The sequence below is a fragment of the Brachypodium distachyon genome, chromosome 4 (genome assembly GCF_000005505.3).
Source record: "Brachypodium distachyon strain Bd21 chromosome 4, Brachypodium_distachyon_v3.0, whole genome shotgun sequence".
NCBI classification, from domain to species: Eukaryota; Viridiplantae; Streptophyta; class Magnoliopsida; order Poales; family Poaceae; genus Brachypodium; species Brachypodium distachyon.
Window position 1 is genome coordinate 2715063 of NC_016134.3, and position 14542 is coordinate 2729604.

Sequence of the window (14542 nt, forward strand, 5' to 3'; positions counted from 1 at the left end):
CTGTGCCGTCAACTCGGAAGATTAAGAACGCGCGACTAAATCTTTGAATTCAGATTTTGCTTTGTATACTGCGACCAAAATAAGTACACATCAACTAAAATCATCGTCGTCTTCTTGAGGCGAAACCAGGCGAATTTACAAGCTCGGCCTCGATCCATGGCTCCGCCCCAGAGAAAACAAACACAATCAAACGAAGAAAAGAAAAGACAGCAAGCAACAAATTAAAGCTACGAGACGGAATGCCTGGTGCTCCGCGAATGCGTGGACTTGGCATCACCGGCGGCCATGGCGTCGAGGTGGGCGGCGGAGCCGGGGCTCTCGGACGTGTCGGAACCGCCGCTGTGCTCCCCGCCGCTGCTCGCCTTGCCGGACCACAGCTTGCTCAGCATCTTCCTCGGCATCATCCCCTTCCCCGCCTTACCGCCGTTCTTGCTGCTGCCCCCATCGCCGCCGCCGCCGCTCTTGTTCGTGGCCATGGCGCCGCCGCCCGCCGACCGGAACGATCCGGCATCGCCGGCTCCAGTGCCCCATTGGTCGTCCTCGGCCGTCGTCGCCGTCGTGGCGGCTGACCTGGAGCTGCCGTAGGAGTTGCCGCTCTCCCTGGGCAGGAGGGAGCGCAGAGCAGAGGACGGGAGCTCGGCGGCGGCTGCCGATGATTGCCGGAGCTGCTCGAAGAAGAGGACCTGCACGACGACGCGCAGCGGGAGGCGCTCGTTCTGCACGGCGTGCGCGCTCGCCTCGGCGCTCAGCTTCTTGCAGTCCATCAGCGCGCACAGCCTCTTCTTCTCGCTCTTCGACAAACCCGGATGCTCCTGCATCATCAGCAAACAAACATTTCAGTCAACACGAATCTGAGTATAAGATCCATTTTGTGTGTCAAAAGAAGGACACAAATTGTACTGTACCTTGAGGTACATGTCAATGGCGCGGTAGAGCGCATCGTGCGTTGGCCGAGCAGCGAGGGGCGCCGTTTCAGCGATAGCGATGAACTTTGGGAGAGGAAGGCTGGGGTCTTTCGCGATCTCAGCAAGATACCCGTCGATCAGCCTTGCCAGCGCAAGATCTGAGTCGCCGGAGACGGAAGAGACCAGGTGGCGGTGGTTCTCGCCATCCATGGTGACTTCTTCTTCGTCGTCGTCGTCCTGTAATTCCTCATCGCCACCACCGTGGCGCTGCGCCATGAACTCCTCCAGTATCGCCAAGACCAGGTCGACATTGTACATGGCATTTTCGCCGGAGCTCGCAGGTATCAGAAGATCCGAGACCGAAGCTCCGTCGAGCTGCGAGCCGATCCTCCTGACCAGGTCGCCACGGAGGGTCTCGTCGGACCCAAGCAGGCATGCAGCTCTCAGCAGCTTCAGCAGGAAACCACATGAGACTGAACCTCTCTCAGCAGGCAGCAGAGAGATGATGGTCTCAAGGGCTGCACAGTGCCTTGTGCAGTCAAGCCCATTGTTGACAGCATTGTCCAGGGAGCTGAACAGCCTTCGGTATGCGTAGGCTCGCAGCGCTTCTCCGACCACCTCGGCAGCGATCCTCCCCTTCGCCTTGATCGCCAGGATCACCTTCTTGTACAAGCCCATCTCAAGGTCGCAGATGTCCTCCACCCACCAGTCCCTGGGCACCATCGGCTGCTTCCTCACGCCGTTCCAATGCGAGTCGGAGCCGCTCTCCGACGGAAGCTTCTTCCTGTTGTAGGTGTATGACCACTCGACCTCTGACGGGTCGATGGAAGCCTTGGACGCAATGGAATCGACGCAGTGGTTGATCACCTTCAGGTTCTCTGACCAGGGCAGGAGCGACTTCGTTGTCTGCAGCACAATTATCGAATCCTTCCAGGTACGGAATATGCTCGCCGACAGGAACACATCAATCTTGTAGATGAGGTTCCCTTTGTCAATCGTCTCGAACATTTCCAGAAACTCGGCTGCGCAGCGGGCTGCGAGGACGTTGTAAGCGTTGAGCGTGACGGTCATACCGTAGCAGAACTTGGCACATATTTCAAATCCTGAAGGTCCACCGGGGATGTCAGAAATGTCTACTTCATCGTTGCCTTCATCGTTTGTAGAGGCTACCAACGTTTGCAAGCGGGAACTCTTCGATAAAAGTGGGAACTGTGCACACATTTCGAACAAGAATGTGAGTGCTTTTCTCAGTGACATGCTAGTTGACAAGCTAAATGAGATTTCTTTAACCAAGGAAAAAACTGCGATCAATATGGATCAAAAGAGAATTTGTACCTTGTGAAGATAAAACTTGACATCTCCTACAGTGATAACAATGTCCGTCGCCAGCTCAGTTGCCACAAACCTGAAAAAGACATTTCAACATTTGAATCATACAATACAAATCGAGAAGGGAACAGAAAACACAACATAGAAGTAAGCAAAATGAAAACCGAAAGCTCAACATCTAAAGTATTGATCTTCTGTAGATGCCTTTGCACGAATATTCTTCAATAACAACAGCATCATAGACAAACATCATTTGTGACATGGGCATCTTAATGATTTTCTGACACAGAAATGTTGAGTGGTCTTAATTTATTTGATTGATAAAATTGAGTACCCAGTAACTACTGAGGTAAGTAATGCTGCACCAGCAAAGCTACATCAGAAACAGCAAAAGGTGATGATGAATTAACTGTGTGGTTCATAGAATCGGAACCACAATAATTGTGAGGACAAATCACCACCCACAATAAAGGGTAAAAGTCTTGTTTTGGAAACATGAACAAGAAAGAACGGACATGAAAAAGAAGGTCCCTGGAATCCGAACAATAAGTTGAAATGACATGACAAACTCATCCACCCGCTGAATCAACTAAGGGTAAGAAAAGGAATGATAGAATGTGGGGCTAAATAAAGTACGAAGGGCAACGCTATAAAGTGAAGAAAAAGTAGCCTGTGTATATGACAGGTATAACTAATCGGACTGCTAAGTGGTCCAAGGAAAATGATTTGACAACCAATTGATTTTGCAACAGTTTATAGAAATTAAAGAATTTAATTTTCAAAATGGACCACATTGCCACCAACCAACCAACCCATGAGTAGTAAACATGCTATAAAAAATGATACGGGGGAATTGGCACATGCTCTGAAGTATGCAGAAAGTTTAAGAACAGTTGGCACTGGACAAGAATCACAGATGATGTATCTATAAAGGAGATCAATTGAATCGAGAGCCTTTTGAGCGCGATCATGAAACCCACTGCTTAACACAATAAACACCACCTTTCACAAAGAACTTTTTGGTGCCAATCATTGTCAAATGAACAATAGGGCAATAATAATAATGCAAATTTCACTGCAAATGTTTTTAGAGTCGACCCAGTTACATGATATCGCACAATCAAAAACTACATAAGCTTTAATAAGATCAAGCTTAAAAAAATTCTGACATATGTAGTATAAGGATCTTCCTCGAACAAAATCCGCAATCATACTTTTTAGTCCAGTTTGAAGCTAAGTACTGAGAATATTTGGAAGACAAACAAAAATTGTTACTGTCCTCAATTTTGAAGTTCACTAACAATCCCACCGCAGCATAGATTACGGACTAACAACATAAAGTTGAACTGGTTTTTGTTGTATTAAAACTCTTAAAGAGATCATAGTTTCTGGTATCTTTGTCCGATGTTGGCAGTATTTAGTTTTTTTTTTTACCATGTGTTTTTTTAGGACATGTACCTGTTGTGTTGGTTTCTGATAATGATAATAATAAAATAAATAACAAGGGATTATCTCAATGAATGAATAAATAAATAAATGATTCACGTACACAAATGAGAGAAGCAGATCCCTGCTAACTTTGACCAAATAGAGAACTAGAGTGACATTAGAGTTCAATCAGGAATATGGTTGTGCATCCGTTTTTATGTGCACAAATGGATCAGATCATCTCAACACAAATTCACTAAAACTCATGGAATACTGATTTCACAAAATAAAAGCTAGAGCACAAGTGATCAAATCAATCAAAAAATTGTTAAATGAGATGATCTTAAAAATTGTGAACAACAATCATTGAAGAATTAATTCACCTGATATTCCCCTCTGTCTGAAAGACGTCTGGCTTTGATCCAAGCTTCATATACTTCATCTTGACACACTGAGAATAAGCTGAATCCCCTTTCTCCTTTACTCTTCTTCTCACTGCTCTCACCCTTTTTCCTTTCGTTTTCTCCTCAGCAATCACCGCAGATTAGCACCAAGAAGCACCAAGTGACAAGACCCCTAAAACTAAAAAGCAATTATTAGCTGTAAAGATCTAGGTCCTGGTGTCCCCCTTGCTCCATGGCAAAGCCCCGGCCAAGACACCAAGTAGCCAAGTAGGCTTTCTCTCTCTCTCCCCCTCTCTAGATTGCCAAACTATTCAACAAATCTTATCAAGCTCTGGGCCCAAGAAGGCACAATGTCAGGAATCCAAGAACTCCTCCAAAGCTGGATCAGCAAGCAGCAGCACCTGCAAAGCACCTTGGGGGTGAGGGGACAGTGGGAATAATTGCTGAGGCAATGGGGGATGGGGTGTAGGGAGACCATGGGAACAAGCACTAGTGAGGCTGGAATCTTATCAGGTTGCAGTGCAGAAACCCACATGAATGGCACATACACAAAATAAATAATTCAAAGTTGGACTTTTTTTAAGGAATTTGCACATGAAGGTAGTCAATCAGGGAATAAACAAAGAACTGCAGAATACAACAGATCACAACAGGCTTGTACAAACAGTTGCTCCTGTTGGACCAAAACAAGATTGGGAGAAATAACAAGAGAAAATAAACAACTGCGTAGAAAATTGAAGAAATTGGACTAGAGTATGAACTGCATACTTAGAGCTGAATCTACCACAAAGTGTATAAGAAAGCTGGGATTTGTTTCGAGAAACAGAGCAGGCTCAAAAAGCCTCAAACCTACATATTCGCGAACTGAGAAAAACAATGCGCAAAGTTATCAATGCGAGGAATACCGACACAGAAATATGAACCTTTTTCGCTCGAGGGAAAATCACATTCCAAGCAGGGGCGGATCGGATGTTAAATCCCCGGACGAAAACAACCGCATACCTGGAAACCAAATGGGCGGAGACGGCAGGAACGCGATGTCCCGGCGAGGAAGAACGGGAGCGGCGACGCGGGTGAGCTAGCTCGCCGTGTGTGGGGGCGGGGATTTGAGGCGGGCAGCTGTAGCTTGTAGATAGATTTTGGAGCCGCCTTCTCGATGGATATGAGGAACTTCTGGGAGCACTCAATTTCTGATTTTTGGAGTTGGAGAGCAACGGGAGTCATGAGCTCGGCAAAATTTCCGGGACTTTATGCTTCTATTCTATAGTCACTTATACGTTTCAGTCCCTATATAATTACTTAATTACATTCACACACACCGACAAGTTTTTTTTACAGGGCTTTGGAGGGAAGAAAAAAAAATTTGCACCCTGTCATTTTCCCCCAATCCCTCTGAAACCCCATCAAGCCTCTTGAATTTGTTGAGTGCCGAAGGAGGATTAAGAGAAGTATGATTACAAATTTTTACTTTATGTCAAGTGATTTTTTGTCGTCGTATGAGCTTCCACCTAGGTATCTTACATCAGCGGCCAAGACATGTAGCATAAATATATGTAACGTGGAACAAGAAGATGTTATCATGCTTTCGTGTATTTTCTTATTCGAGAACTATATATAATCAAATAAGATCTTTTATACACCCAAGTTTACAGCAATACAAAATCGCATCGAGTAAACTCATCACGACATGCAATCGCTAACAAGTTACACATAAATTTGAGAACATATAACCCTACATTAAGATATGCTTCAGCTAAGTTGCATACATCCTTCACCTTTCCTCGTGCTTATGACGATCATGTTCCCGCTCTCGGGTAGAATGGCTTCGCCGTCAATTGTTGTGGAACCCTAAACCCTTACATTTGGGCCTGATGTGCTAATATATATGGGTTCCACATATTGTATCTAGTTCAACCTTGAATTATGGTGCTTACAATCTGATTTAGTGTATAACGAGAATATTTTATTCCAACGACAAAATTTCTGATGCAAAGTGGAACATACTGACTTTTGTTATCTCTCTCTGCCTTCTGGCCGTTTTTGTTTACCAGTGAAAGTTGATGCTTCCTATTTAGGTTCCATTGGCAGCTGACGGCAGCATATACTCTTTGTAGCCAGATCATTCTCCGAGGAAAGAATAAGACACCTAAGAAAAAGCCTTTAAGACTAATAGTTCTTAGGAAGAAAAATAAAAGGCATATTTCGTTTTGAAAAGGTGATCATAATGCATCAATTCCTTTCAGAGAAAAGCCCATGCTGCGACCTATGACATTTCCTGTCGGGTATCGCCTTCAAGTGTGTAATGAACCCTGCCATGCTAATCAGTTGTCAAGATTGCCGGCATTGCCGCTCTAATTAATTATCAACGTTGGGACCCAAATTAGGCCAACTCGATCGGTGCATGCATTTTTGACCATCATATCAACTCATGCAATTATGTATGCAGATAAACATCGCAAATGGAGGGCTTAACTTCCTTGATGGTGATCTTGCTCACCCTTGAATAAGACCCCGGGCCGGGCTGGGTCGGGCCTGGGCGGGCTCAATTCGTGATGCTCAAAATGAGATCTCCAAACACTACTATCACAAATAGTATCCAATTTCAGAGATATTGTGATTGAAGGTGAAACATAAGATATTGGTGAAACCACCTGATGCAATGTTAAAGAAGCTTTCGGTGAAATATATATCATGGTGTATCACCTCTCTTCACTCCTTTGACCAACCTATACTTGTTTACATCCTCCATCTCCATGGATCGGATCTTTACCATGGCCATTAATTTGAGCACCGGCCTCTCTTCTTTAGCCTCTCTCAGTGTCTAGATTTGACTAGAAATTAATGTACCAGACTGAATCTTCTGGTAGAAAAGCAATTTAATTTTCAATTACAGCTAACCATTATGGTTCTTAGAAGATTTCATTCACACCTTTCTCCTAACCGCTTCCCAATGATGGTGCTCCCTTTTGTTAAGTATATATTGCCCTCGTGGTCTACTCTTACCACCTGGGGCTATCTCACTCACTTCACTTCTTGGTCCCCTCCCAAAATCTAATCTACTTTTTTCTCTCTCTTGCATTCTTACTTTGCCAAATCCTTAAAAAACCCAAACGCATTGTTAATTGCACCTAAACTTTAGAAATATCATAAGCTTAGATTCAGATGAGAGGTAGTAGTGGCAATGATGAAGCCAAACAAACACAAAGTACAAAGCTTTTCTGTATGTTATGGTAGGCAGCAACTTTCAGTCTGTCACACTACGGACCTTGCTTGACACATGGTGTCCATTGCCTATGATCAGGAATCTGTCCATTGTTATGAGGGCATGCCATTGTACTACCCTTCTTCTTCATTACACATTTGCCCCTCTCTTTCCATCTCCTTTTCGTTGTAAGGTTTGGAGATGAGCTGTACAGGTACACATGTGTGAGTATTGTTAGGTCCATTGTATTGGTGAGATCTAGGATTGATTCTTGCAAACCATTCTGCAAGATTGACTCACAAGTCCCAATGGACCCAAGCCTATATTTTGTGATCTGCCCTGCACAGGCATCAACTCATACATCTCTAGATCCATGAGCATCTATATTTTGCAGATAAGCAATGATCCACCCATTATATATAAAAAATGGGAACAAAGCCAGCAAATGAGGGTGTCCTATGAGGGGGAAAGCAGTGAGACCTACCTACACAATTGCATGCATGGCCTGGAGACTCTGTACAGAGCAGCACTCTTCTCTTCCATGGTTGTGCATCCACAGAAGGATGTGTCCATGTTCAGCATGGCAGCCATGCCCTACCCACTTTTCAGTGTCCATGCCATCCATCCATGGCTCATCAATCAGATTTGTCCTCCAAAAGCAAGACTGGTCTGAGCAGGTTAACCATCCACTGTCATGTCATTGTGGTACAGTGTGTGGCCAACTGACAGGACATTGGCATGCATCATTCGGTAGCCTTAAAAGTCAAAGTGAGATTTGGATCCCTCTCCCTGTCATTGTGTCCATTGGCATTGTGCTTGTGCATTCTCTGGTTTGGCCTGGAGCACCACTGATTACTTCTTTCTTCACCTACTTGGTTTCGTCCTAGTTGTTGTTTTTGTTGCAGCCAGATGCTAACTTAGATAATAGTGTCTTCTTGCGATTTTTCGATTATTTTTTCTTAACTAAAAATGTTTTTCCTTTCTTAAAATTTTCTGAATGTTAACTGAGTAGTTGTCACTGGCCGGCTCACATGCATGATGCTTGCAGCTTAAAAGGGAGGAATATATATATCAACTGATCACCATCGCCCATGCACGACTTGTTGGCAACAAGTTGGCAGCCATGTGTGTGTATAATATGTACAGACACACACTTCCTCCCTCATCCAGTGCATGCATTGAACTACAGTGTCTAATCTATGTTTGTACTATATATATCTTCTTTGCTATCTCATACTTACATGCAGAGATGCCTGGCACTTAATTTGGCACTAACTAGTACGGAGTACTTACTTAATCAGACAATCAGTATAATAGCAGAGCTTTTGCCACACTAGTCTAATTGATCTAATTAACAGAGCTTCTGTTACAGTCATAGCTAGTCATCAACTCATCATGTTTACATACATGCCAGATGGACATGGTGTCTAGCTGCTAGCTAGGGACACGAAGTAAGATCCAAATTACACCAAATCTTCCATCTCACATGATCTCCTCCTCTCTGCAAGATGTGTCTGGTATATGTCTCACTACTCTGCATGCAGAGTCTGGACAAGCAAGCAAGCACACACACACACTGTGCATGCATGTTCACAAAAAATGGATCTTTCCAAGAGCCCTGCCCAGTTGAGGACAGTGCCAAAAGATTGGATTTTTCCCCCTGAGGTTTCTTGAAGCAAGCAAAGCTAGCCGTTAGCCAGTTAATCAATCTCAGCTAGATTTGATTGGATTTTTCCCTGAGGTTTCTCGAAGCAAGCAAAGCTAGCTAGCAGTCAGTTAGCCAGTTAATCAATCTCATCTAGATTTGGTCATCGTCATTCCCCAGAGCAAAAAAAACTTGATCTTGAACCTAGATGCATGCATGTATGTGTGTGGCTAGCTCCAATTTTCTCTGGTCCTGCCATATATACATGCATGTAGCTGTAGGAGAGCTAGCTGAATTCATCCATCCATCCATTAATTCCTTTCCTTATCTCTTGGCTGCTAATATGGCTAACCAACCCACGTGCATTGTAGATTCTGCAAAAGATTAAACCCCATTTCTGGAACGGTTAACTGCTGCCGATCGATAACCACAACTAACTTTAACTGTAAGTACAATCGCAGCAATACTTTAAAATCCGAAAAGAGGAGCATCCAATGGGCACCTAAAGGAGATGGGCTTGAAAGAAGAAAGACTATGTTGGTCGAGCTAGCATGGCATGTCTGCATAAACAAACCCAAAGCTGATAATATAGTATATAGTTAATCACTTATATAACCCTGCTTCTGCTTGTGATGCCATATACTAGTACTCCGTTTGCAGTTGACATCATGTGACCCGCCGACCGCCGCTGCCGGATGCCGGGAATATATTGCAGTGAGTGAAGGAGCCAGATCTGCACAAAAGGTCGGTCGATCCAGCAAATCATCGTTCTACAAATTCTCACTAAGTAATTAAACACTTGCCAACTTTGCTCTTAATTGGCGGTTTTTTCAGAGATGTGTTCTTTTTCGAATTGAATTTTTTATTGATCTCAAGCTATATCAAACGATACAACCAATAGAGTATCACACCTATGGCCTGGATCAGAGATGTGTTCTAACACTCGTAGTTAATTCTACTCGCAAAAAAGACTTGCAGTTAATTAAGCCTTTAACTCTTCTATTCTTCATATCAATCCCCCGGCCGTGACCGAAGCGTATGTTTGGGATGATTACCAAACTTCACCCACCAAAGTTTTGGTCATCATTGACCAAAATTTGACTCTTGTTTAAATGAAAGTCAATTTTTCTGCCAAGCCAATGTCCCACTGCTAACTTTAGTAAAATTTTTTTGTTAAAGTTGCCAATTCATGAGCAAACAAAACCTCAACCAAATCGTCACCTCTCAAAAAAAACCTCAACCAAATTTGTAGCAAGTCATTCGTGGACTTAAACCAAACAGCTCCGAAATCTCGGCACCTTATTTGCCCCTTCAGGTTCTCTCCATCTCCATGCTAATGATTCGTGCCCGTGTAAGAAAAAAAAAGGACTCGCTCGGTTTCTCCCTGGCGGGTGGCGGCTCTTCCTTCTGGAGAGACAATCCTTCAGGTTAACTGGACTTAAGTTGATGACTCGGTCCCGTCAGGCCAGTTTTCTGGTAGTGGGCCTGGTGGCTATTGTTAGAGGGCTAACTCTGCTTGCATTAGGACTTCCCATGGGCCAGCTTTTAGCGCATAACTAACGTTCCATATATAAAATCTGCGTCCGCTCGAAAAAAAAAATACGGAGTACTGTATATAATCTGCTCTATGTATAGCCCATCAGTTTGGAACAATCCTAAAGCTGCGAGATTATACTGTAGTAGACTCGATGCATCCCCTAGTCCCTAGTCAGTCGACAGTGGACACAGTACTCCCAGTCTAGCTCTACTCTAGTCGCCAGACACTGACACTGTACAAGCCCCCATTTTCTCACAAGCCAAGCTTGATGACTTAGATCGCTGAGCATCGAGAAATTTGTTACACGCGCGCGTGCCGGCGAGAAACTTCTTTTCTATGGAAAACGTGGCGATCTGACGAGAAACTCATGAGTTCACGCTTTTCTCGCTACCCATACATAAATATGCACGCACGAGACTTCGATGCGTGTTCGACTTTGATTCTGCTCTGACTAATTCATATAATTCATTACTTAGTACTTTCTCCTTTTCATAATTCTTGTCTCAAATTTATCAAAAATGGATGTATCTATTTTGAAAAAGTATCTAAATACATGTAATATTTCGACAAAAATTACGGAACGGGAGGAGTAATTAGGTACACATGCTAGTTAATAGGAAATCGAAACCGAAGTTAGGTGAAAATTCAGACACGAAATTTAGCATGAAAGTTCTTAATTTTGTTTAAAATTTGCCACGAAATTTCGTAAATTTTCAGTGACACATACGTGCAGAACTAACATTAAAAGATACATTTTGAGGAAATGGAGTTTTTTTTTATCTATCAACTTGTCACAAATGCCAAACTGGAACACAGAGTAATTGATCAAACACACACACACACATAGAGAGAGAGAGACACACACACTCCAACACAAGCTAATTACAAGTTACGTGTGCATGAAGTTGTGCGTACGTCTACAATAGATATAATCGGTGTATTTGAAGAAGAAGAGCTAGCGTAGTTCGGTTTCTGACGAACGGACGGTACGTCAGCACGCATTAAGCTTCCGGCAACCAGCTGAACATCTCGGTTTGCTGTTACGGACACGTACGGTCATTTGACGGAATCAACTCTCATCCTCGTTAGCAAGCTAGCTACAGCAGACACGGCAAGCAACAAATAGACTTGTGTGTCACTTGTCTGTCTCGATCAATTTTTACGATACACGTACGTGCATCATGCATCCATAGAATGGACAGATCGATACGAACATAACCAAATATCATCCGATCAAGCCAATGAAAGAAACAATGTACTCCGAATTGTACGTGGCTGATCAGCTAGCTAAACCTACAATATGAACAATGGATGAAGTAGTGAGCAGTACATTTCCTATAATCACAAACGTTATGTACACAACACAAACGTTGTAATTAATCAATGAACGAATTATGAATAGTCACCACCCAACCAGCTATCTGTCTGTCCGCAACAACTAAATAATCAACAGACGCTAACCTATAAATCTATATCTTACGGGTTGAGTAATTTTGACAAAGTATTATGATTTATGCACAGTCAACCAAGCAATTGCCATTTTGCCAAGTCAATTGTTGTGTTCACGCGGTGAGGATGAGCCTGGGCTTCTTCTCCAAGGAGGAGGTTGAACCCCGGCTGAGCAACTTGTCCTGACGATGATCCGCCACGACGACCGCCTCCGGCAGCGCCGGCAGGTTCAGGTCGAACCCCGGCCGGGTTCGGTTCACTGCTGTCGCCATGGAGGCGCCCTTGGCGCTGCCGATGGTGCCGTCGTAGTGCCTCCTCTTGTGGCCGCCCAGCGCCTGCCCCGTCGCGAACGCATTCCCGCACACGTTGCACTCGTGCGCCTTAAGCTTGCCGCCGCCGGACACATACCCCGACGAGGCCGCCGTCGCCTGCGGCTGCTGCTGCTCGTCTGCGCCCGACGCCGGAGCCGGAAGGGAAGGTGGTTTGCGGTGGCTGGCCTTGTGGCCGCCGAGGGCCTGGTAGGAGGGGAACGCCTTGCCGCACAAGGCGCACCCGTGCAGCCGCTCCTGGTCGCGGTGGCCGCGCGCCAGCATGAGCAGCCACAGCGCTAGCTGCTCCTCCTCGCTTGGCGCCATGATCTGCCTCGACCGCTTCCGCTTCGACGCCGATGTGGCGGGCGACGGCGACGGCAGCACGGGCGCCGCCGCTTCGAGGACCGGCTCCACGGCCATGGCCAAGGGTACGTGTGCGTACGTAGCTAGCTCTTCCTTGCACTCCTGAACAACTGCAGAGCAACCAAAGTGGAAGCAAAATGAGGAAGAGATCAGAGCAGTGAGTATAGTGAGCAGCGAACCGGACTGGGTTAGTTTTATACATAGACGGGAAGGCGTTGGACGGTTGGAGTACTAGTTTGCACGTACTACGTGGCTAGCTGTTGATCAATTCAGAAAAGGAGATGGGGGAGCCTTTTGGTTTGGGTCAAACACTTTGGATAGATGGATATATGTATCGCCATTTATGTAGAGCTTGGTCCAGACCCCAGAGTAGTCCACGACGTCATGGGAAATTAGGCGTGGAATGGTGTGGAGAAAGAAGACCCTGCGGCGCCAACTCCAGACGGATATGGATGTGTGTGTGTGTGTCGACGTCTACCAACATGATTAAATCTTAGGGACTACTAATCTCTTAAATTTTCTGCGGGATAAATCAGGTAATCTCGACCCAATTAGCAGTACTTCTTCCGTCCCATAATTCTTGTCTCAAATTTACCAAAAATGGATGTATCTATTACTTAAAAAACGTTTAGATACATGTAATATTTCGACAAGAATTATGGGACAGAGAAAGTAATTAGATTTGGCGCACACATTTATGCTTCCATAATTCAAGCTAGACACACATACTCCACTCTACTACTACTAAAATGTGCCTACAATGTTATCATGTACCGGCACAATCGTGTAAACAAACAAGCGGTCAAATTAACGCGCCTATTTATTTGACTTTGCAAACTTAGGACATGGCTGACGGTAGATGGACCTATAGTTTGCGAAAGATTTTTCTTTCGTGAATTACAATGAGGTAATCTCTAAACGGAAAGAGAAACTTGAACAAAATGAAGCTATGCGCTGCGCTCAGCCACGCGGAGTGAGCCTGCAGGCCGTGCAGCGTGGCCACGCCTGTGACCGGACGCTTGGAAAAACGCTGACGTCGTCTCAATATATGCTTCCGTGGCGTTAATAATTTTGCCACCTGAAACTCGTGGCCGGAAGTGCCCTGTAACGGCAAGCCACAGCACACCAGGAAGGGAAGCTTTCCAGAAACGGCCTGCAGACTCGTACTGCCGATCGGCACGTGTTGTGGCTACTGGCTAATGCTAGCTTAACCCAACCTTTTCCCCTTTTTGCAGGCAGCAAACTCAAGTTAATTAATCTTTCTTTACTTGAGTTGCACACGGTGTAGTAGTAGTAGTAGTACCGGATTGTCTTTTCGTGTCGAGAAACCTGAACCTCCTTTCGTCTCCTTCCGGTGGCCATGTCAGGAGAACTCGGGCTCGCTGTGGGCCTAAAGCCCAGAGGGCGCCTGTGCTTTCTTATATTAAATGGGCCTGTTCAACTCAAGCCTGATAGACGAGTGTCGTGTTCATATACTCGATTGTTGCCTCAAAAAAATAATATATACTCGATTGTTCCCCTAAAAAATACGTAGGAGTACTCGATTGTATGTTTGTACGGGTTTGCGCTGGTCCAGAAACGAGAGGGGCTGGGAGTGATTAGCTTTTGTGTGAGTGATTAGCCAATGGGCCGTCAAACTGAATGAAATTGGCCTAATCAACTAGAAGCTTCACATTTTTCTTCACTAGCACCTCTAAAAAAAACAATTCTTCACTAGCAGCAATTAACCATACGACAACATACCCGGTATGGATGCTCGGAGGGTCAGAAATGGCTAGAGGTAGCCATTCGACGGTCGAAAATTCTAGAGACGTGTCCGGGAGGGTTCAGTTTTATTGTCCTAAAGACATATACTCGATTGCATTTAGATTTTTAAACAAGTTTTAGCTGGATGTTTTGAAGCGCATGCTCGGGCGGCACTAAGATTTAGGTACAAAAGTCTAGTTGCACCTAACACATTTCTTAGAAC

General features: G+C 44.8%; 2 protein-coding genes across 2 annotated transcripts; both read right to left on the reverse strand.

The window, feature by feature from the left end:
• Window positions 1–21: 21 nt before the first annotated feature.
• LOC100844319 (BTB/POZ domain-containing protein NPY4) lies at window positions 22–5299 on the reverse strand. Its single transcript, XM_003578347.4, has 5 exons — window positions 5069–5299; window positions 4046–4467; window positions 2241–2310; window positions 906–2114; window positions 22–812 (listed from the first exon to the last, which is right to left on the reverse strand). Exons 2-5 carry the CDS (start codon window positions 4102–4104, stop codon window positions 228–230), a joined length of 1923 nt encoding a protein of 640 aa, XP_003578395.2. The 5' UTR covers window positions 4105–4467; window positions 5069–5299; the 3' UTR covers window positions 22–227.
• A 6362-nt stretch (window positions 5300–11661) lies between these two features.
• On the reverse strand, window positions 11662–12916 carry LOC100827022 (zinc finger protein 1). Its single transcript, XM_003579191.4, has 2 exons — window positions 12774–12916; window positions 11662–12683 (listed from the first exon to the last, which is right to left on the reverse strand). The coding sequence occupies exon 2, from the start codon at window positions 12628–12630 to the stop codon at window positions 12013–12015; it is 618 nt and encodes a 205-aa protein (XP_003579239.1). The 5' UTR covers window positions 12631–12683; window positions 12774–12916; the 3' UTR covers window positions 11662–12012.
• Between the last annotated feature and the right edge of the window lie 1626 nt (window positions 12917–14542).